At 38.8% G+C, this 22432-nt stretch overlaps 1 protein-coding gene across 4 annotated transcripts in view; it reads right to left on the bottom strand.

Annotated features, from left to right (window-relative positions):
• Positions 1-22432, bottom strand: part of Pms1 (PMS1 homolog 1, mismatch repair system component) — a 95016-nt gene that overhangs the window by 64548 nt on the left and 8036 nt on the right. For 2 of the 4 annotated variants that reach the window (XM_034498848.2, XM_076931943.1), the window contains exons 3-4: positions 20050-20232; positions 12939-13041 (exon numbers count right to left, since the gene is read on the bottom strand). In XM_034498848.2, the coding sequence (XP_034354739.1) occupies positions 12939-13041; positions 20050-20232 (286 nt within the window). Of the gene's footprint in view, positions 1-12938; positions 13042-20049; positions 20252-22432 lie in introns of those variants that run through there. The other 2 variants (XM_076931944.1, XM_076931946.1) reach the window with 2 other exon arrangements.

Here is a 22432-nt window from a genome sequence, read left to right on the forward strand (position 1 = left end):
AGAAAGAGCCATAGCAAACACCCCCAGGGACAGACTACACAATACTTTGTTAACTCGATATTCTTAATGTTGGTGAAAAAGGAACAATAGCAGCTGACCACCGGGTTCTTAAAAAAATTGAGAAACTAAGCTAAACAATATATCATAAGGATTTGTTGACATTAGAATGGATACCTGCAATACTTTTAAGATGTGGACGTGGTTATGCTTATATATCTACAGGGAATGAAAAAATATGGGTACCAACAAAAAGATTACATCTGACCAGGGAAAACCTCTTACCAGCTGAGAGGTGAATGTTTTCACAAAGCAAACAGCCCAGGTGATTCACTCTCACAGACTTGTCTCAGTTACTGATTTCTCTAAAATATGCATGCAAATCAACTTAAAAAGGGCTAGCCCAAGTGATCGATCACACAGAGATTGGACAGACAACTCTGAGACTGGATAATACAGAAACTGGGTAAAAAAAATGCTACAGCTAGCTTTTTAAAAAATAACCATTTTCCCCCTTGGGCTCCAAAACAGGATTCTTCACCACAATTCTCAATCCCTTAAATTAGGGTGGGTGGATTTAGTTACTTGATGTGTTATGGTTGTTATCATCTGGGGTGGTAGATTGTTTTGTTTAATTATTGTATATTGACAGAAATTTAAGGTTGTTTTGCTTAGTTATTATATACTGACAGAAATTTAAGGGTTTGTTGTTAGACTATTGTTTGACTATATTGTATATAAGCTGCTTGTTTAAAGTGTGATGTAAAGTACTAGTTCTATGGTTCTTATAATTGTTTCTATTGTGTGTAAATTGATGTTAGATAAAAAGACATCTTTTAAACAGAAAGGGGGATATGAAGTGGAAATTTCTGGTTTCTTTGAAGACAAAGTTGTGATATGTGAGGGTTTTCTGGAAACTGCCTTATGAGAAGATGTTTTGCTAAGAACAGACACATGTGTTTCTCTGGAGCCAGCATGGAAAAGGGGCTTGTGGTGTGCGGCTGGAGTGGATGCTTGTGAGAACACATAATGTTTGGAAAGGATAAAGACAGCGCAAATGGACAGGAGATGGCACTGGGTGGTACTGGCATGCCTTGCCATTCTCTGCTGATCATTGTTGGGCTTTGCTAGTCTTTACCTTATCATTCTTTGTTGGTCATCATTTGTCATGGCTTTATAGACAAAAATGCACCAAAAAACTTCCGGTGGTGTTCCAGTGGCTTCTGGCCACTTCCGATTAGCAGAGCTTTGCGGTTTCTTCTGGATTATCCTGCCATTGCTGATTTGTGAATGGTGTTTGTAAGTGAACTGAGCTGCTGATATCCTGACAATACAGACTGGATTTGCTCTAAAGAAGTATTTCTAAACAGGTCCACAGCCTCCTTTGCTGTATTACCCTTTCCTTTCTACTACCTGTGGTGGGTGGTGGGATACAAGGTGTATTAAAATATTTAAGAAAACTTATTAAAAGTAGGTTCTGAACAAGCTAAGCCTACAATCTACCCTTATTATTCTATGTCTTAGTTAAGGTTTTACTGCTGTGAACAGACACCATCACCAAGGTAAGTCTTATGTAGACAATATTTAATTGGGACTGGCTTTCAGGTTCTGAGGTTCAGCCCATTATCACCTAGGCAAGAGCATGGCAGCAACCAGGCTGGTATGGTGCAGGCAGAGCTGAGAGTTCAACGTCTTCATCTGAAGGCTGCTAGTGGAAGACTGACTTCCAGGCACCTAGGGTGAGGGTCTTAAGCCCACATGCACAGTAGCACACCAACTCCAACAAGGCCACACTCCTAATACTGCCACTTCCTGGGCCAAGCATGTATAAACTATCACATTCTACTATAAGGACATGGCAAGAAGATGACTCCTAATGACTTATTGTTATACTATAGATCAGTGAGCTCAACCCTCATTAGAGAAGTTTCTTCTTACAGTGCATGGTAATTAACACAGAGGCTACAACTGGACAATGTCAAGTGAGTAAGAATTTTGGAATCTCAGTGTTAAATGTGTGTCTTTATCAAACCCCTTTCCCTGAAGGCTCAGGCATGTGTGCAGAAGAAAAGGTGAAAAGATTTAAAAGACAGAAGTAGTGGGTGACTTTAAGGAAACAGTGTCTTCCAGACTCGACAGGACTGATACAGAGAAAGACTATCTCAGGATATAAAATCAGTACAGATTCAAACTAGACCAATTCCCAGCATGGAGATGGGAAAGTGAACACAAAGTCCCATCCCTAACCAAGAAGCTATTTGCAATTGATATCTTCTGGGAATAGGAAAATCAGCCTTCTCCAGTACAATGTCTCTAGGTATATCACCTGCATTCCAGGGCAGGCCTTTTCCATTGAATAATTGTCCAACACAAAACAAATTTGATAATAAATTTTTTGTATGCTTATTTGTTTTGATGTCTTACTAGCTATTTGTTTGTCTGTTTTGACCTTTTAAATTTTTTTCTTTGATAAAAAGAGAGGGGAAACAAAACATGAAGTTGGGTGAGTAGGAAGGTGAGGAGTGTGGGTCCCTGCTCTGCCTCGCTGCTGCGGTGCAGGCAGACAAAACAAAATGCAGAGGCATTAGGCTACTAACAGGTGAGAAACGAGACAGGCTGAGGTTGAGGAGGCAGGGTTCCCAAACTCCAGGGTGTCCAGTCGCCACTGGAAACTGAGTGGAATCAGGAATGAGGGGGTCTCTTGGGACAGTAGTAAGCCCAGGACCCTGGGAAAAGGGGAAACTCTGGCTTAGTTCAGAGGTAAGTCTCTGTGTCTGGAGGGCAGAGGGCCCTTCTGTGGGAGACTTAGGTGGTATGGCTCTGTAAGACAAAGGCTTCCCCCCACAATGGTTCTTGATGAGAAATAGTCTTTGCTTGTCCAAACTGTTTATTCATTGTTCATCGTGGAAAATGGGTGCACGCCAGTTACTCAGGGTAGACCAGAGAGATTAAATAACTTTTTCAGGAAAGAATGTCTGGGAAGAGAAGCTTATTGGCTAAAACTTCAGGGCCCATATAGATACCTCATTAGCATGGAGAACTCTGTGCTATGTGACTAGTTGTCATGATCCTTATGTGGGGTGTTGTGGTCACGTGCTTCAGGACAGAAACCAAGTAGGGACTAGATGAAACTCCTACTATTCTCAGAAATAAGAATTTACTCAGGTTTCTGAATCTGCTCAACCTTCCCAGTTTTTGCCTGTTAACACCATTTCAGTTGCCCCACAGGTGAGGATCTGAGGGAGGGGAAAGAATATAATCAAAATATATTATATGTAAAATTTTATTAAATTAGAAAATGTTAAAAAAAGAAAGAAAAGAACTCAGAGCGTGAAAACTATAACTCACTAGGTAAAGAGCTTGCTATGCAAACATGGGGAACTAAGTTCGGATCTGCAGAAACCACAGAAATGGTTGACATAGTGGCATAAGGCAAGTAGAACAGGTGGATCCCAATGAACTCACTGATCAGCCAGTCTACTAGGAACTGTGAGCTGCAGGTTGGTAAGAGACACTGTCTTGAAATGGGAATATACCTGATATACCTAATAATACTGAACTCTGACCTCCATATGCAGTCACAGAGCCAAATAAGTGTACCTGCGTGCGCACGTGCACGCGCGCGCGCACACACACACACACACACACACTCAGCACCACTGAACATAAACATAATCTACATGCAGTTGTTCTTAATCACATCATTTGTAAACACTCATCCTATTGAACAACACTACTTTCTCTACTTTTTGTCTATAAACTGATTAGAGACCAATCCACCTGAAGTGAGCATGGTTATATAAGCCTGAAATCTCAGCACTTAGGAGGCTGAGGCAGGAGCATCATTGAATTTGAGGCCATCTTGAACTATCAAACAATTCTATTTTTTCATAAAGCAAAGGGAGGCAGGAATAGAGATAGCAAATGAAGTGAGGTAAAGGGCAGGCAGGAGATATACCTGTGTTGATTAGATTTTCATTGACTGGACACAAACCTAGGCTTATCTACAAAGAGAAAACACAGTTAAGAAAATGCCTCTATTAGACTGCTTACAGGCAAGTCTGTAGTGTATTTTTTTAATGAATGATTGATGTGGGAGGCCTAACCCACTGTACCACCCTTGGGTCATGGGTATATAAGAAAGCTAACTGAGCAAACCTGGAGAAGCAAACTAGTTAACATTTCTCAATGGCTTCCAACTCAGCTTCTTCCTTCAGAATCCTGCCTTCAACTCCTGTCCTGACTTCCTTTGATGAGAGACTATGATGTGGACATGTAAACAAAATAAGCTGTTTGTACTCCAGGTTGCTTTTGGTTACTGTTTGGCCACAACAATAAAACACTAAGTCGATAGCCGAATCCTTTCATGCTAACTATTCAGAATCTGTGCCAAGACAACAAGCTTCAAGAAGTGTAAAAAGAAAGGATGTGGTAAAAGTATACAATTTTTTCAGGTATTTCAGCCAATAATGGCAGAGGCCTATCGGTAATATTATTTCTTAAAGAAAACAAATAGAATAAACTTAAAGAAACAAACATTTGTATTCCAGACATAAATAGGAGGAAATGAAGACCTATTTAGCCTAGCAAGAATTCATCACCCAATTATTTATGATGAAAACAGTGGAAACTGAACTCTAACCAAATGACTATTACCTTGGGATAAAGCTCTCATGACAAGAGAAGGTAAGGAAATGAACTTGGATAGTCTATGGCTCTAGGGGTGGGGGAGCATTATCACTCTAGGTGGCATAGCTTCACTTAGCCCTAGCGCCAGCCATGAGCAACCTGTCTTTGAGTCATGGTCAAGGGAGTCCAAGAGATTCCCAAACAATATAGACTATTGCTTCAGCCCATGGCTGCCTCTCAGACCTTGAAGATAAGATTCCACTGCTTAAGACACTACACTTTGGACTGGCAAGTTGGAAGGATACAGATATAACTGATTTGAAAGCATCCTCTGTTGGACTAGCTCTCAAATCACCTTTGCAAGCTTCCAAAGGATCAAGGTAACTGAAAGTCCTACGATGCATAAAACCTATGACCAGCAGGGTAATATATCCTCAACGGTACAATAAGAGCACTTATAGCTTGGAACTTACAGACACCTAGTTAACTTAAGGCCCACTTAACTCATGCCTGGTACTGTAAACCTAGCTAACTAACTGTGGCTAGTAATGTCATGGATCCGAGAAGAGAACCTACTAGTGCCACATCCTTAAACCAGCACAATTCAAAAATGTATTCTAAATGCCTATCCTTAAGCTCACAGATAAGAATAGCTCTCAAATCTCAACAAAAACCTTCTTTGTGAAGCAGATGGGAACTAGCACAGAAACACATAACTGGTCAAAGTGCAAAAAAGTGACTACAGGGTACCCATTCTCAATTGATAAACATCTACAATATAACCCCTACATTTAGGGTGCAAGGAACATTGCAGGAAAGGAGGGGAAAGATATTTAAGTACTAGGATGTCTGCTGCAAATTAGTGTCTTGTATATATGATGGAGAGTTGTCCCTATGAAATCTTAACAATAGGCCACCTAAACAAGACCTACACAATGATAACATGAACCCACACTAGGGAAATCTCACCAGGTCCCACTTCTAGATAGGAACTATGGGCAATCAATGGCTATTAAGAGGAAGAATCAGTCTTCCTCTGAAATAAGCCCTGTGTTGGATTATATAAACCCTAGTGGTCAGCCTTAAACATATATATATGAGCAACACTAAATGGTCTCAGTAGTGGACATGCACATAAAAGAGACCATGAAGTTGAGAAGGAGAAACACAAGAGTTGGAGGACTAAAAATTATATATATATATATTCATGTATGAAATTCTCAAACAAAATAATAAGTATTTTTAAAAAGAAAATAAATTTGGTAGACAACAAATCTTAAAAGTTAATGTGATAATTCAATAAGAATTAGTGATATGAAAGAGATACTAAAGGAATAGTTTAGGGCTTGATATTTTGAACACTTATTGGTAACACAAGTTAACTGAAACAAACTGAGAGATAATGAAGGAGAAAACACAACCAACCCTTCATAACCTGGCCCATGTTCACTCCCCTCCCTACAGTCTCCTTTTGTCCATTCCTCTAGCATATCAGATTTGTTTCTGCCTCAGAGCCTTTGTACATGCTCTTTCCCAACCCATGTACACTAACTCCGTTATCAACCTCCATGTCTCTATGAGCATGTCTAAGTATTACATGCTTGTAGAATCATCTCAAAATATCCCATTCAAGGATGCATCTTCCAAATGTTTTATTTCTCCTTAGAAATGATCAATGCTTAAAACACCATCATTCTGCCTTCTGTCTGAAACTGCATTCTCTATCCCTGGCATCTTTAAATATATGTGTGTGTGTGTGTGTGTGTGTGTGTATATATATATATATATATATATATATATATATATATATATATATATATATATCCTATCATCCTATCAGTCCTGTTTCTCTAGAGAACCCTGACTAGTACAACTCCTAAAACCTTCCTCTGAAATCTTAGGAGGTACTTCTGTGACCCTTGTAACTCCTGCATCCTGTGTCATTAAAAAAAAAAATAATAAAATCAGCATCACATGGCTGCCAAGGTTTGCTACAGCACAAGCTGTCCCTGGGACTTCACAGCCATAAGAGCTTCTTAATGCCTTGCCAACAGGATTTTGGGCAGTGAGAGTGAACAAGGCCCCTAGGGCCTTTCTAAAAAGCCCTGAGAAGCCTTTGAAATTTCCTTTGCTGTCTTGTTGATTTCTTAAGAGTCTTCCTGGGCTGCTGGCTTTTTAATCAGTGCTAACCTTTCCAGTGACCATGACATTCTAGACAAAAACTTCAATATTCTGCTTTTTGTGCCATACCACAAATTTTACAATTTTTCTTTCATTTTGTTATCAATTCTCACTGTAAATATAGCTAAAAGTTTCCAGTAATACTCAAGTCACTGCCTGAAATCTGTGTTTCCTTCAATTTTTCTCTACCACTACTGAACTCCTCACAGAATATCAGGGCATGAGAATAATGAAACCAAAGTCTGCCAGAGTGTTGCACAGGTGGTATTAAGTTCAACCGCCAATGAAGAATTCCATTTGAAACTACATGATCACCATCTTTCCTATGTATTTTGGTTTTTTTGTATCAAATTACAAGTATATGTGTGTCTGTAGATGGACATATGTAGGTGAATAAAGGTATCTGAGGCCAGAGGAAAGCACTGGGTCTTTGCAACATGTGGGCCCCTTGTTCTGGAGGGCGTCCCATGACGATCTCCTGGCTGGGGACAGGGTGAGAGCAGGAAGGGTTTGCTACTGTCTCTGCTGCTGCCTCTGGCCATGTCTCCAGTGTCTGCCAGTCTCCAGCCCGGCCTGGTGTGGGAGGTCCGGGCCAAAGAGCACAGAGTATGAGCAGGGAGGGGAGATTGCTTGCCCCTGCTGCTGCCTCTGCTCTCTCTCCGCTGTCGCTGCCGGGTCACTCTCTCCGTGCTGAGCAGCCCCAGCCTGGGCTGGGTTGATAAGAAGCCGGCTGGCTGGCAAGGAGGCAGCTTGGTGTCCCAGGCAGGTTCCAGGAGAGCAGATCTCTCCCCAAGTGTTACAGCTCCTGTGACAGAAACTCTCGGACACCAGGATAATTCTTGAGCACTTTACTTCTCCTGAATAGAGCTCTTATATACAGTTTCAGGGTGGGTTAGGGTCTGGCAGCAGATAACCCCTATTGGCTTGGTCTGAGAGCTTGGAGATACCTCATCTGCATGTGGGAGAGCCTGAGGCACTGTTCCTCCTGACTGATGGCCATAGACCTCTCCGTGGAAGGGGCTGTGGAGGGCTGAAGCTGAATAAAAAGAACCAGGGCCCGGAAACAGAGCCAAAAAACTGCTGTCCTATAAGGGTCTGTGGTTCCAGACTTAGGCTTGACCAAGCACCCAGCTGCTTCTCACAGCCCACTGACCTACAGGAACAGTTGTGAGCATCATATGGGTGGTGAGAACTCAGGTCCTCTGCAAGAGCAGTAAGTACTCTTAACTGCCAAGGTATGCCTCCAGCCTGACTGTCCATATTTCTATCACCATCTGGTTTTCACTCCTTACAACAGTCTACACTTCATCTAGGATAATCCTGCAAAGAACCAGTTCTAAAACTTGTCACTGTCACCTGGCACAGTGATGATGATTGTCCCACCCCCACCTCTCATCACTAACTTTCTAGGATAGGGGATTGTCTATGACCATACCAACATGCTTAAGCCAATCAACTTTAAAACAATAAAACATTTACTTCAACTCTTAGCTGGAGGTTTTTAATTATCATCAGCTGGCACCAGGCTTTGGGACCTACAGTGACCTGTGCATCTTGGTGCATATGACCAAGAAAACTTGTGTCTTGACAACTAGGATGTAAAGAGAGAGGAAGGGAAGTGGTCCCAGTAGACTCTTGCAAGGCGTACCTAATGTCTAATGACTGAAAGACCCTCCTACTAGTGAACAAGCCTTTGACAAAAGGGACAGTAGAGATCTTAACTATGTCACCCATCTAGTGAGTAGTTGGATATAGGAGTTTTATACTTCTAGAATTTTCATTTGGTTCTTCCAAAGTTTGCATTTAGCTCCCACCTTTTTTTTTTTTTTTTAATGATGCAAGATTTACTTTAAAACTTTTTTTCAAATAGTTCTTCCTAGAGGTTCTCATTTTGCTCATCTGCTTCTGCTGCCCTTTCTTTCTTTTGGTGATAGCTCCTACTTTCCCTTGATCGTGTCCTTTAAGGCTTTTATTTGATTTGCATAAAAGAACCACAGTTGCTGAAGATCGTCATATTTCCTGGGTTCCTGTCAAACAGGAACCAGTAGTAACCTGTACTGTAGGTTGACGATGGAATTAATCCTCTTCCTCTAGTGAGTCTGAAAGTTCTTTGTACAGTCCAGTCAACTTTCTTCAGCACTGCTCAATCAGCAAAAGTCCTGTATGTAAGCGAATGAGCTCTGTATGAGAGTCATACACTTCAGCCGGCCAGTTCAGGCCATAGGTGGCTATGTGAAATTCTGATGGTTTTCCCACGACCTTCTATAGCAGGCAGCTCTGTTATGCAGCTACACATGCAATCTCAGTTAATCCTGCCAGCAGCAGAGCATGTGGTCATCAGTTACTTCTTGTGCAGGAAAGGATACTCTTTCTCTTGAGCTTAATTTATGTAAGTTTTTCCATGACACAATTCTTCAATAAATTAAAAAAAAATGCAAGTTTTTTTTTTTTAATTGTAGGTTTTTTTCCTCTTTATGGCTACAGAGTAATGGTCTATTCTCCATACATGGTTCTCTGGCTGAAGGTTCCTATCCTTTTTCTCCTTACCCTCTACCCATGAGCTTCCAACTCAAATGCTATGCTCTCTGAAAATCTCACTGACCACGCTCTAGGTGTAGTGGTTTCATATTACTGTCATTACTTATTGACTTATCCATTTCTTACTAATCTTTGAATTCCTAAATGTGAGTATAAAGACATCTACTATAACTATGAACAAAAGAGAAGGAAGGAAGGCAAAAATCAATACCCAAGAATTTTGTTTATGAAAACAAAATATTATTTGTTGACTTTTAGATAGATAGTATGCTCTAAATACCTAATATTATACCTAACACATACATTCATAAATTACTTTTCCATCTTAAAAGAGCCCAAATAAGCTAAGAATCACAGGATTTTAATAATTTTAAAGTAATGTTTTAATAAAACTTGCAGATAAAATGAACTTTTTAAATTTCAAATGAAATATGTATCCTTAAAAATACAGATACCAAGTAATACCGGCTAAGACGAAGGAGGCCCCAGTGCACTATCGTATTTTACAAGAGAACTGCTCAGCTCCCTAGCTTTAGCACATTCTTCAAACACCAGAATTAACCTGCAAGCCTGCAATATGCTATTATATTTTTACATGACCCTATATTATGCCACTTATGAAGACAGGGTGCTGAATTGTCACAAAGTGTTCTAAACTAATGAGTAAAGTCCCACTATTCTCTTAAGAAACATAAAACTGCAGTCCATGTACAATTCCACGGAGCGGTAATCTATGGCAAGGGTTTCTCACAAGGTATAAGTATATTCCTTTCAAAAGTATTTGTTCTGGAGAATAAATCAACCTAGAAGCATAAAACTAGGGGACATAAGACTATATGAATACTATGAATAACGCAGTAACCCTTAAGACTTGAAAGCTGGAGAGTTATTCTATTTCTTTAAAGGAAAGCAGGAATAGAGGCTGGAGAGAAGCTCAGTGGTTAAGATTGAAAAATTACTCTTTTCTGCATTCCTTCACTTCCTTTGTACAATTCTTTGCAAATCACCAACTATAAAGACTGTAGGTGGCCCTAGTCAATGGGGAGAAGATAAAGACACTACTTGCCTTAGAATAAAAACTATATGTACTTCCTGCCAGTGTGCTTGCTCTTCAGAGTGCACTTCCTGCCAGTGTGTGCTTACTCTACTTCTGTGTTTATTGCATCCTCTTGATCAAGAATGCTGTTCTGCTTTGCAGAGGGGTGAAGAAAAATGACTGTACTGGTCTTGCAGAGGACCAGAATTCAGTTCCCAGCACCTACAACAGGTGACTCACAATTGCCTGTAACAGACATCATTTCCTGGCCTCTGTAAAAATACATACAAAAGTGGCAGACATAGATAAAAGTACAGACACACTCACACATTCACACACATAAATTAAAAATAATTTTTTTTAAAAGGCCTCTCAGGTATAATGTTTGAGAGTGTGATGAAAAGAAGGGAAGAACAACTAAAATAACATTTTATTAAAATCATAAATAACTTTAAATGGCCAAAACAATCTATAAAACAAATTATATCTATATCCAAAAAACAGAAAAGGAATTTTCAGTAAATAACTTTTAAATATGTACAACTTTTCCAGTGTCTGATTGAAAGGTTGTCACTGCACCTACAGTTATGCCATCTGACCAGATGAGATGAAGAGTAAATGCTAACGATGTTCATAGCACAGCAGAGATTAATCTACAAGAACCTTAAATGCACAGGTATAAATTAGGATGGTTGAACTGTAGTTTTATCTTACATAGAAAACATTTAAATGGAAGCTAATGACAGCTGGTGAAATGTGAGTCTGCGATTCAGTCGCTCACAAACCATCAACACGAAGCAGCGTAACTGCAAGTTCACTTTTACTATACACAGACTTGTATAATTTGCCTATCTAGAACAATCTGAAATTAAGGCTCTGGGTTTTTTTGTTGTTGTTACCTAAGCAATCGAATATAGTTAGGTGGAAAAAGTGAGTTACAAAGTCATAGTGGTTTTGTAACTAGTGACCTTTCAAGTGTGTTGTTTCCTGAGTTAGGAAATAATCTAATGAAAATAAGATGCCCTTACTGACTACACAACTTCCTTAACATGCATACCTAATGTAACTTACAGAAGGGAGAAGACTGACGTCAGTAGAAAAAAAAGAAATCAACCAGTGAAAGGGCAAAGATCAGATGGAGTCCTTCCGTAAGGATTGTTATTTCATAGTTCCCATGGAGATGAATACAGAAAAGCATGAGAAGTATGAGTGATACAGAGCCACTGGCCACCCAGATCAGACTGGCAAACACTGAGATAAAAATACTTTTAAGTTTGATAAGGTGACTAGGCTACTTCAAAGTCCTTGACTGGGGGACTCAATGGCTCTGGTGCTTTTCTGACTTGAACTTTCAAGATCCAGAGGCCATCTTAACAGGGAAGACACTTACATAAAAAAATAAAATAAAGGCTTATCTCTGTTTAACACATCACATATTGAACAGATAATGTGTATTACTTTAACTGAAGTATATAATATTTATTAGATATCTAAGTCGTGATTATAGATGAGCTCACATTTACTGACTTATGAATACATGAGATATGAATGAGTATATTTTCTTAGGATTTCCTATTAATTCTTTTTCGTCTGTGCATCCAAAAATGCAAATATCTAATAAGCAAAAGTAATCCCTAACTATGCTGACAATTTCCAAAGTTACAGGCAGAGTGAGAGGATTTATCAGAATTAAGAAAATAAATTTCGTAAAGATCAAAGTCATTTTAAAAAGTAAATAACAGTAATTTAGCATTAAAATGAGAGCAATGAAACCACAAACCATGTATTATGTTCATCAACTATAACAGGAGCATAAAATTAAATTAAAATTAACATTCTAGATGTGAGAAGGCAAACAACAAATATTCCACAGGTCCCTTGCAGATTCTGTCGAGGAGCCACTTTTGACACTGGTACCACTGTAACCAACCACTGCTGGGAAAAGAAATGATGACCGGATATTGTGAACTCATACTAAAGAGTCTGTTTCTACCTTAGAATTAGTTTTTAGAAGAACTTAAAAATATACAAAATAGAATTACAGAGATGTGTGTAAAACAATAAAAACTAATAAATAGTTGAAATATTTATTTATCTGAGAATAAGAGAGTAGAGAAGTGGAAACGCTGTCAGATAAGACTTCAGCTGCAAGTTGGTTAGCTGTAGAAGCTGGGCAACAATTATGCCTCTGTATGAACGTTTTCATCAATAAATACTTTTAAAGTATTTAATCATCTCGGTACTACAGTCTATGACAAATCAATGACGTTTTAGGTGCTTCAGTAAAACAATACTTGCTGTTAAGGTAGTCACCTTGAGTCACCCTGTCTCACTGTGCTCCTCTGGAGGATGACTCTGCATTTAAGAGAGTCATGGAGAAAGGCTGAATGCTTGCTTGAAAGATAACCAGCCTTTATCAAGACTAAACCCAAAATGCTATTTAAAATCAAGGCAAAACTCTTTTTCTTAAATTTCTTAAATTTTACACACACACACACACACACACACACACACACACAAACACACACACACACAAACACAAAGTGAGTACACTTACCTTGACCAAGATGTGAAGGCTTCTGAGAAAGTATGTGGCCACTGCCATCTAAAACATACTGGGTGCTAAAGTCATCAGCAGCTGTCCTTGTTGTAACTACAACCTGGAAACAACACGGCAAACCAAAAAGGTGTGTGGCAATGCAACCGAGTGCCCCCTCTTCCTCCTTTACCTTTCGCCCCTCTGAAATGGGATCGTACCATGTCCTTTAGAATAGTCTTAAACTCACGATCTCCCTCCCTCTTTCTCAACCCTAGATCAAAGGGGTGTGTCACTACAACCCACTAACACAACCGTTTATCTATGGCAACGAAGATAACTGTCACAAAGCCAGCAAGGTAAGCCATGCCTACAACTCTAGCACTTGGAAGTCTAAGGCAGGAGAACTGCTGTGAGTTCTAGACCAGGTTGGGGCTCACAGTAGAGACTTTGTCTCAAGTAAGTAAGTAAATAAATGAATAAATAATCATATATTTACTTAATATTGAAAAGGATATTACTTGGTAATTCTTTTTTAAAGATTTATTTTATTGTAATGGTGTGTGTGTGTGTGTGTGTGTGTGTGATTATGTACACACACATGTTCAGGTGCGGGCCAGAGGCTTTAGATCACTGGAGCTATAGTCACAGTGGGTTGTGAATCTCCATACAGGTGCCTGAAACTGAATTCAGGTTCCCTGGGCTGAGGCTCCAGTCCATTGCTTGATCAATTACTCTGGATACTTATCTGGTAGTATTTTTTGCAGTTACACTTTGAAACAACAGAATAGCCTGTGATTTTTTTTATGTTGCAAATGAGCTGGTATTTGAGCATTTTAGTTAAAACACAAACTAGTATACCTCAAATGGCTATTTATATTATATGCTTTCCAAATGTAAAAGCAAATACTTGAATTGTGGCATGCAGAATCTTTTTTAAAATAATTTCCACAAATTTATAGAGAAATGAATAATCAGTAATCATTTTCTTTCCCTTATATATTTTATATAAAACATTTATAATTTAATAAAACAATAATAGTTTCAACTTGTAAAATTTAAATATATATACAAATATTTAAAGATTATTTTTAAAAATCAAGACACTGTTTGAGTATAATTTTCCTTAATTAAAGTCGTCATTAAGCATGTGACCATAGGGAAGGGCTCCATGAAAGCACTGCAATACTTCCTTACAATGTCAGCTACGGAGTAGAGGGTTAAGAACCCTGTTCAACAACCCATACCCTGCTTACAAACCTTCGATCTGGTAGGAGACACTGCCTCAACGGAAATGCAAATGAAAACCAGATAAGATGCACTGGTGTCGGGGAGGGATACTGTCAGGAAGAGAAAGATGGACTAAAAGAAAGCAGCCCTGTGATAAGTGGTCATCCAAAGTTAGGTTGTCTCTTCTGACTATCCTTGGACTCAGCACAAGTTAGAATCTACAAAAATCCACCTACAGTGCTAAAACTTACCTAGGTCCAACTAGGGGTCTATATTTGAAAGCATCTGTCCTCAGTAGACTTATTGGTGGCATATGCAACTACGGAACAGGAACACCTGGGCACTATGTGTGGGTACCCATACCACCACCACCGCAACCCCCTCCGTGTGTGTGTGTGTGTGTGTGTGTGTGTGTGTGTGTGTGAAGAGAGAGAGAGAGAAAAAAAGAGAGAGAGAGATCATTAAGTTTCAAGAATTAATAGATACTACTACGCTTTCTGAAATGGCTTTCCAACTTTTACTAGGGTTACTAGATCAACCTGCTGTTTGTGTGATTACTGTTCAAAAACAGGGGCGGGGCAGAGGGAAAGGTTGTTACTTAAGGTAAACCTGTGTGCTTCCATGAATTTCAACTGTTCTACTTTGCTGAAAAAAAAAATCCATTCTATAAGTTAATGATGCATAACTTTAATCTAGATCTTGCCAGCCACACCAAGTCTAAAATGTCCAATCTATTATTTGATTTGTTTATCCAAAACAAACAGAACAATAAGTGGTAGAGATTTTTTCCTATGTTTCTTTATTCCACAATTGTGCCTTTAAAAATAATTCTACATTTAAATAACTGTTTCTTCAAAATGCCAAGGTCAATTGAATTCTATTTCTATTCTCCAAAGAGCAAGCCACATGACACAATGTTGGTGTCACTGAGCAAAGGCAGCCCTGGGACTCGGAGTTCCAGTACTATCCCTGCCAGTGGCTTCTGGAAGCTCCTGAATAAATGACTACACCCTCTCTACAGGAGGGTGATGATAAGATGAGGATGCTAATGCTTTATAGGGTTACATGGGATTTTGCTCCAACCATTTCAAAGCCAACTTCTACGACACTAATTTGTTCATGCTTTAGACATTTTAGTGAACAGTAAGACCATACCAACCTAGATGAAGAAGAAGTGAAAAGAAAGAAAGCTGATTTTAATGCTAAAAATATTAACATTTATGTTATACTAAAAAAAAGCACACTATGGTTTTTAACAATAAGATTTCATTAATGTTAATTTATAGGACACTACCATGAAGCACAGCGTGTTCCTCAGAGGAAGCAATTGTATTTCTAGGGTTCATTTCATGTGACCTCATGTCCTGGGCAGGAGGCCTCTTCTTAGACAGGCATAGGTTCAAAACGTATTAGTTATGCAGCAAGGGCTTGTGCCCTATACTAACTCATGATCAGGAGTGTCTCTGATAACACACACGCACACACACACCACCATCATTGGTGACTCTCACAAGGCAATAAACAGTTGTTGAAGACAGCAAATTTAGTGACATCAAGATTTTAAGACAACACCTTTTAGAATTCTTCAGAGATCTTCAGGATTGTCTTAGCTGTTATTAAAGGTGGGCCTAATTGTTTAAAAAAAAAAAAGTCATGTAGGGGCTGAAGAGATAGCTCAGTGGTGAAACACTGTGCTCTTCCAGAGGTCCTGACTTCAATTCCCAACAAGCACACAGGACTCACAACCATCTATCCTGGGATCTGATGCCCTCTTCTGGCATGCAGTTGTATATACAAATAGAGCACTTGTACACATATAATAAGTAAACAAACAAATAAATAAACTCTTTTTTAAAAGTTATGTAAAATCATTTAAACCTATGTAAGAAGTTTCCCCACAGGAGTTAGATGACATGTAAACAAAATTACTTCGGATACATCCTGGCAATGCAAGTAAAAATTTTCTTGAAACAAATTGATTTAAGGTAATGGCTGTACCCTTTACAAAGCATTTCTATTGCCTGTAAGGAGCTAAACCACCATTTAGGAAGCAGGATTCAAAAATTCCCAATCGTTTCAAAAATTTGCAACCCTATTCACACTAAAGTTCTACTATTAAGGCTGTGAATGACACAGGAAGCTCCTGATACTGAGGAAAGTTACTTTTATGTGTTTGCCATCAGTCTAACACTGGATGCTGCCTCTGCCCCCTTTACAGGTCTCCCAGCTTCTCAGTGTACCCCTCTAAATATGGGGGCTTAAATAAACCTACAGATCCTGTGTTCTGTCTACAGAATGGCATGTAACAAATGTGACTGACCAACCCCACAGTGACAACTCTAAAAGTACTGCATGGGTGGACTACCAAATATGAATGTTAGTTATAAAGTGACACATATGAGGACCACAGTTATCAATAGGAACGAACAAGACAAAAACAATGAACTTGCACTAGAGAACAAAGATGTTTTGTGAAAATTAGCAAAAAAAAAAAAAAGAAAGAAAGAAAGAAAAGAAAAGAAAATTAGAGAAATTTGCCTATGAGTGACTACAAATTTTCAGAAAAGATTCACCAACGTGAGGAGTATAGGTAAACATGAATGCCTTTAGAAAGGGACAAGCAACTGACTTCATTACTGATTTAAGCACAGCGCAAACTGTTTTTTACAATGGAGTCCAAAGCAGGGGAAAAAAAAAAAAAAACAAAGGTTATATAACGTTTCAATGTATCTAAAAGACATGGTAAAGATAAGATACAGAAAGCTCTTACAAGTGTAACAAGGTACAGCAAACCTTAGCTTTTGATTAAGAGTATGAATACACTGAAAAGAAGCAGCAATAAATTCATGAACAGACAATATTACAACTGATAATCCTGTGAACTTAGATAATTGAAAGTGGTAGAATTCTATATAACCACAAGTGAAGACCGGATTGTATCAGCACTAACCCCATAGTAATGCATTCATGCACTGTGACAACTATGATAACACTCGATTACAAGAGGGTTTCATCTCCATTGTAATAAATGGTCCTTATAGATGGCTTTGAAATTAGAGTAAGAAAACTTGGCACTTAACACTGCAAGACCCCATTTTCCTCATCAGTAACATGAAGAGATTATCTACAGAACTCCAAGTCAGCTTAGCCAGGAGGTAAACTTTGAGACAGAGATTAATGAACAGGCCTTTACTGGGGCATGGTCTGACATGAGCACCTATAGAAGAGGACAGAGAAGCACTTTCCTGAGCTGGTTGTACCTTAACAACCCTTTATCAAACAGTCACTGAGTGTCAACTGCTTGTTCTGTATGACCTGGGTAATACAGACCTCTTCAGAGGAAGCAAGAGAGACTCAGCCACAAGCTGTTAGCGACCAGCACTCTTGGAAGCACACAACTTAAGGCAGGGAATCTGCTCAGTGCACTAAGGTCTACAACAACTCCTAGAAGTTTCAGATAAAAATCAAGCCTAATTAATATATTATTGTGATACTTTGACAATTCTTTGGTAATTTTGATAAGTAAAATGATTTCTCAATTATTTGTATTTGAGTCCTTTTGAATATCTTAAAAATAACAAAGTGATAAATGTGGGTATCAGATGAACTTACTAATCTATAAAAAAAACAAACAAGCAAGCAAGATAGTGACCAACAGACAAGCAAATGGCCATCAGAAGTCAGAACCACAGAGGAAGTCACATTCATAAAGACTAAGTGCTGTGCTGCCATCTAGCAGACGAAGCTGGTACAACCACTTAAAGGTTGGACACATCTTCAGAAAACAAATACATCAAAATACATTAGTTCCTGACAATACCCTCACAATATAAAGTTTAATTTCATTCTGCTAGTTTAGACAACAGCTAAATGATCAAATATTTAGACACGCAAACGGATGATCCCAGCTCTAACCACAGAGCTGCAGTAGAAAGCTTAGAGGTCTCAACTCTATGCCACTTTTAAATGTGCTTTCTATACTAGCTTCAAGGCTGCAGGCTGCCGTGTACACTCTCCAGAAGACAGACTGGCAATTCCCAGCTGCACCCTCCATTTACTCTTTCCTAAAATCTCCATGGAGCCTCAAGTGAATTCTAAGTAAAGCAAGTGCTGGGTGAAGGAAACAGACCGGGAAGCACCTGGTATACTAGGTCTGGGGTAGAGGTTAAAGAGGACACTTGGGGATTTCCTCCTCAAACTAGCTCTGAGCATCTGCAATTCAGGGACTGAGGTCTAGTCCTCTTTGTTTTAAGGGCAGAATCTCCCACTGAATTTCATCACCTTTGCAATGTTTTTTTCAGCCTACTAAGGTCACACTTTACAGAGCTCCAAAGCCAGTGCGTAAATGAATCCTTAGTCAAGTGCACACACATGCAGAAAAGGAAAGGGGACTACAATGAATCTGGAGAATACCACACTGCTGATATCAAGCCACTAAATAGACATTTAATGACCAGAGAGGAGGACATGGCAGTATCTCACATTCATGCCACTTTCCTAAGCGTTAAGTATAAATGTGATTACTTTTTGGCAGTCTTACCTAAATGGTGTATTCTGGCCTTAGCACAAGTAACACAGCCATGGGAAAATTTTCAGTAATTAAAAAGACCTTCACAGTCACTGGCACCCTTATCAGCACACAGATAACCTTCAAACCGTGACAGGGCCCAACACCTACACAGTAAAAGTTTAGCATAGGAAGCTAGTCAAGTCGTACAATCAAAAACAACTGAGATATATACAAACTAGAGACTGAGGTGACAAGAAGTTATAAAGCCTGGAGCCATGGCAGAATAAGACAACTGAGTGTGCCAGGCACTGAAGTAAGGACTCTATAGAAAGTACAGGTACGCACCCAGCAGTCATTTGACTAAAGCTGCAGTACCCAACTGTTATCTTCCCCTGTCTATCCCTAGGTAGCCTATGGGGTAGGGCAAGTCAACCCAGAGCTGGAGAACTCAGCCTCACCACCTACATTTACCACAGTGGCATTTACACAGTGTGTCCCACAGACTCAAAAGCAATTCAGTAGCATGCCTCTTAATCACACAGTTTTCATGATCAAGCAGGTACAGGAAAATATATATACTATAGACTTCCTTTAGATTCACAATCTATTTTAGGATAAAGGCTCTAAAACGTGCTACAATTAAATGCTGACTTATAAGTACAACTTTTCTAAGCTAGCGGCCCTCCTCTCATGAACAATAATATCACAAACACACATTACCATTTCTCAAAATATTAAAGAATTATCATATGTGGTACTAAGGTCTACTACACCAAAAGCAAGGACCTGTGATCAGAGCAACTCTTGTCATGGCAGCAAGCCACAGATCCAAAAGCAAAGGAATGCATGAATAAAATGCATTATACACTCTAGTATATTTCGATATGGTGCTCAGGATGACCTCAAACTCGGTACTGATAGCTAGCCTCCCTGCCACACACCCGGTTCAGGAGGGCGTTCAGGTGATACAACACTACAGGCACAGACTTGAAGGCATTATATAAAGTGAAATAAGCCAGACACCAAAGGTCTGATGTCCCCGCTTTTGTGAGGTACCTATAACGTTAGTTATACAGCTAGAAAGTCCAACAGTGTCTGACAGAGAAGAGGAGGAAGAAAAGTGGGCTTTATTTAATGAGTATTGAATTGTAACTTAGGAAGAGGAAAATGACTCAGAAACAAGTACAAATTGGTAAACACACAACAACACAGACATACCTAGCACTATCTAATTGTAGTTAAAAATGGTAAATTTCATATTCAGTGTATTTTACCATAAGTTAAAAAAAATTTAAGCTACTCTGACAAACAATAAATTGGTTTCTCCTAATTCTAATATTTGGTCATTGTGAAATTAATAAAAAAAAATAAAGTCAATATAAACTTCCTTACCTCTGCAACATTACATATTGACCCCAAGGCTTCACCACGAAAACCATAGGTTGTCAGATGTTCAAGGTCTTCATGACTGTTGATCTTCGAGGTGTAGTACTTCACTGCCATCACTGGTACATCTACAGCCTTGATGCCCTCACCATTGTCCCGAATCTCAATTTTATCAAATCCATAATTCTCCTATCAAAAGAACATTAAACTGCAGTCACAATTAACACAGGGTAAACAACCTGGTTATCTGACAACTTTAAGGAAAGGTGACACTATGCACCCAGGAGCTTCAATTTTTTAGCTCTGCTAACTCCTAGATATGTATGCGCTGTACAATAAGCAAAGTACTTGTTTTTTCTTGATCTTGACTCAACTGTAACACAAGGAGGTCAGTCTATTCTCTAAGGATTCTATTAACTTTTTCACTATCATAGGTATCTATGGTAACATATTTAAAATTAAATTAAAAATTTTGACATAGCTTTTGTATATACTATCTCCCAAATGAACTAAAAGAAAACACTCCCACCAGCAAAACGTCACCAGATCTCACCAGGAATCCAGAAACCATCCTTGTTTGGCTTGATTTTTAACAAGTCCACCCTTTTTGCCTTTATAAAAAAATATTTTTAAGTGTTAACATGATAATTCTCAAATTTTTATTATAAAGTTCACCATAAAAGAAATGGTTGAGAAAATGTATCTAACTTGGCAATCTCTTTTAAATTTGAAAATTAAGAAGACAAGCCCCATTCCTAGTTTAGTTCTGTTATACTAAGCTGTTTAAGCATAATCACAGTTCTGTAAGGACCCTACTTTGTATGAATGCCATATTGTAAACATGTTCACCAATGTCATCAGCCTTACTCCAAAAACCTCTGCAGACAGCACCTCAGGTGCATAGGGGGAAAAAAATCTTCCAGGTACTACACTTACTCTGTTTTATACAATGATGTCATACTTTAATAACCTAAAATCATATAATACTTTGTCAGTATTTTTAAGAATAAACTATGCATATAAGACATTATCTGAAGATACCTAAGATTTCAGTCCCCACATACTCTCAACATAAAATTAAGATGACACTCTGAAAAACAGCATGTCTGCTTCATTTTATTAAACAACAACATAATGTAAATGTAAATCTTACAACATAAATAACTCCAGGAATCTGAGTAAAATAAAAATACAAAAATTCCAATGTATATTTAAAACAATATTAACATATATCCAGAATCAGAATAAAACATTCCTAAGTTCGTTTATTAGACCCAGTTAGGCAGTGTACTTAGAAATCTCACAAAGCAGACAGCCGATGCTGAGAGCACATATGTAACTAAAGCCACAGCTCTAGTTTACTTCTGTAAGAATGTCTTCACTGCCTTGTTAACAGTATTTTAAGAAACAACTTTTTCTTTCAGAAACATTTAAGAACAAGACACATTTCAAGAGAGTTAAACAGGAAAGAGCAAAAGGCAAAGCCCCGTCGGGCGGTGGTGGCGCACGCCTTTAATCCCAGCGCTTGAGAGAGGCAGAGGCAGGTGGATTTCTGAGTTCAAGGCCAGCCTGGTCTACAGAGTGAGTTCCAGGACAGCCAGGGCTACACAGAGAAACTCTGTCTCTAAAAAAAAAAAAAAAAAAAAAAAAAAAAGGCAAAGCCCCAAAGGAAGTGAGAGTGGAGAGTGTGATGTATATCTGTCTCCCTCAGAGACTCCGATGGCATCTGACAGATGTCAGGACACAATCACTTGTACTTATTGTCACTTGTACTCTAATCAGGCTAGTTCTATGAAATGCCTAAGAAAACAGTCACTTCCGTTTTAATTCACTAAGCTGTCTTTCCCATCTGAAGCGCATAGCATATTATTTAAAGCACTGGTTCTCATCTCCTAATGCTGTGACCCTTTAAAACAGCTCCTCACGTTATGATGACCCCCCAACCATAAAGTTATTTTGTTAGTACTTCATAGCTGTCGTTTTGCTACTGTTATGAACTGCATAGCAGCAGCAACAACAGCCAGCAACTTACTATATTATGTACACACTAAAGCTTCACTTATAATCTGAAACTTTAGGGGTGGAGCAGAGTAACTGACTAACAAAGCCCCCAACTTAACCTGCTGTATCCCAACCACGCTAAGAACATGGTAATAAATGAGAAACCATAAGTCAGGAACACTAGATTCCAACCTCAGATTCACTTCTAGCTGATTAAGTGACTTAGGTAAGTTTTGGGAACAGTGATTCTCTGTAAAATGGTAGTCAATACAAATTTTGTTAGAAGTGGTTAGGATGTTACAGCCAGTGGAATTTTAGCTGATAACAAGTGAAAGTTAGATTACAGAGTGCCCTGTCAGAATTATAATGTCACAGTGCTTACAACAAC

Source organism: Arvicanthis niloticus, chromosome 3 (assembly GCF_011762505.2).
Source record: "Arvicanthis niloticus isolate mArvNil1 chromosome 3, mArvNil1.pat.X, whole genome shotgun sequence".
Lineage (NCBI taxonomy): Eukaryota > Metazoa > Chordata > Mammalia > Rodentia > Muridae > Arvicanthis > Arvicanthis niloticus.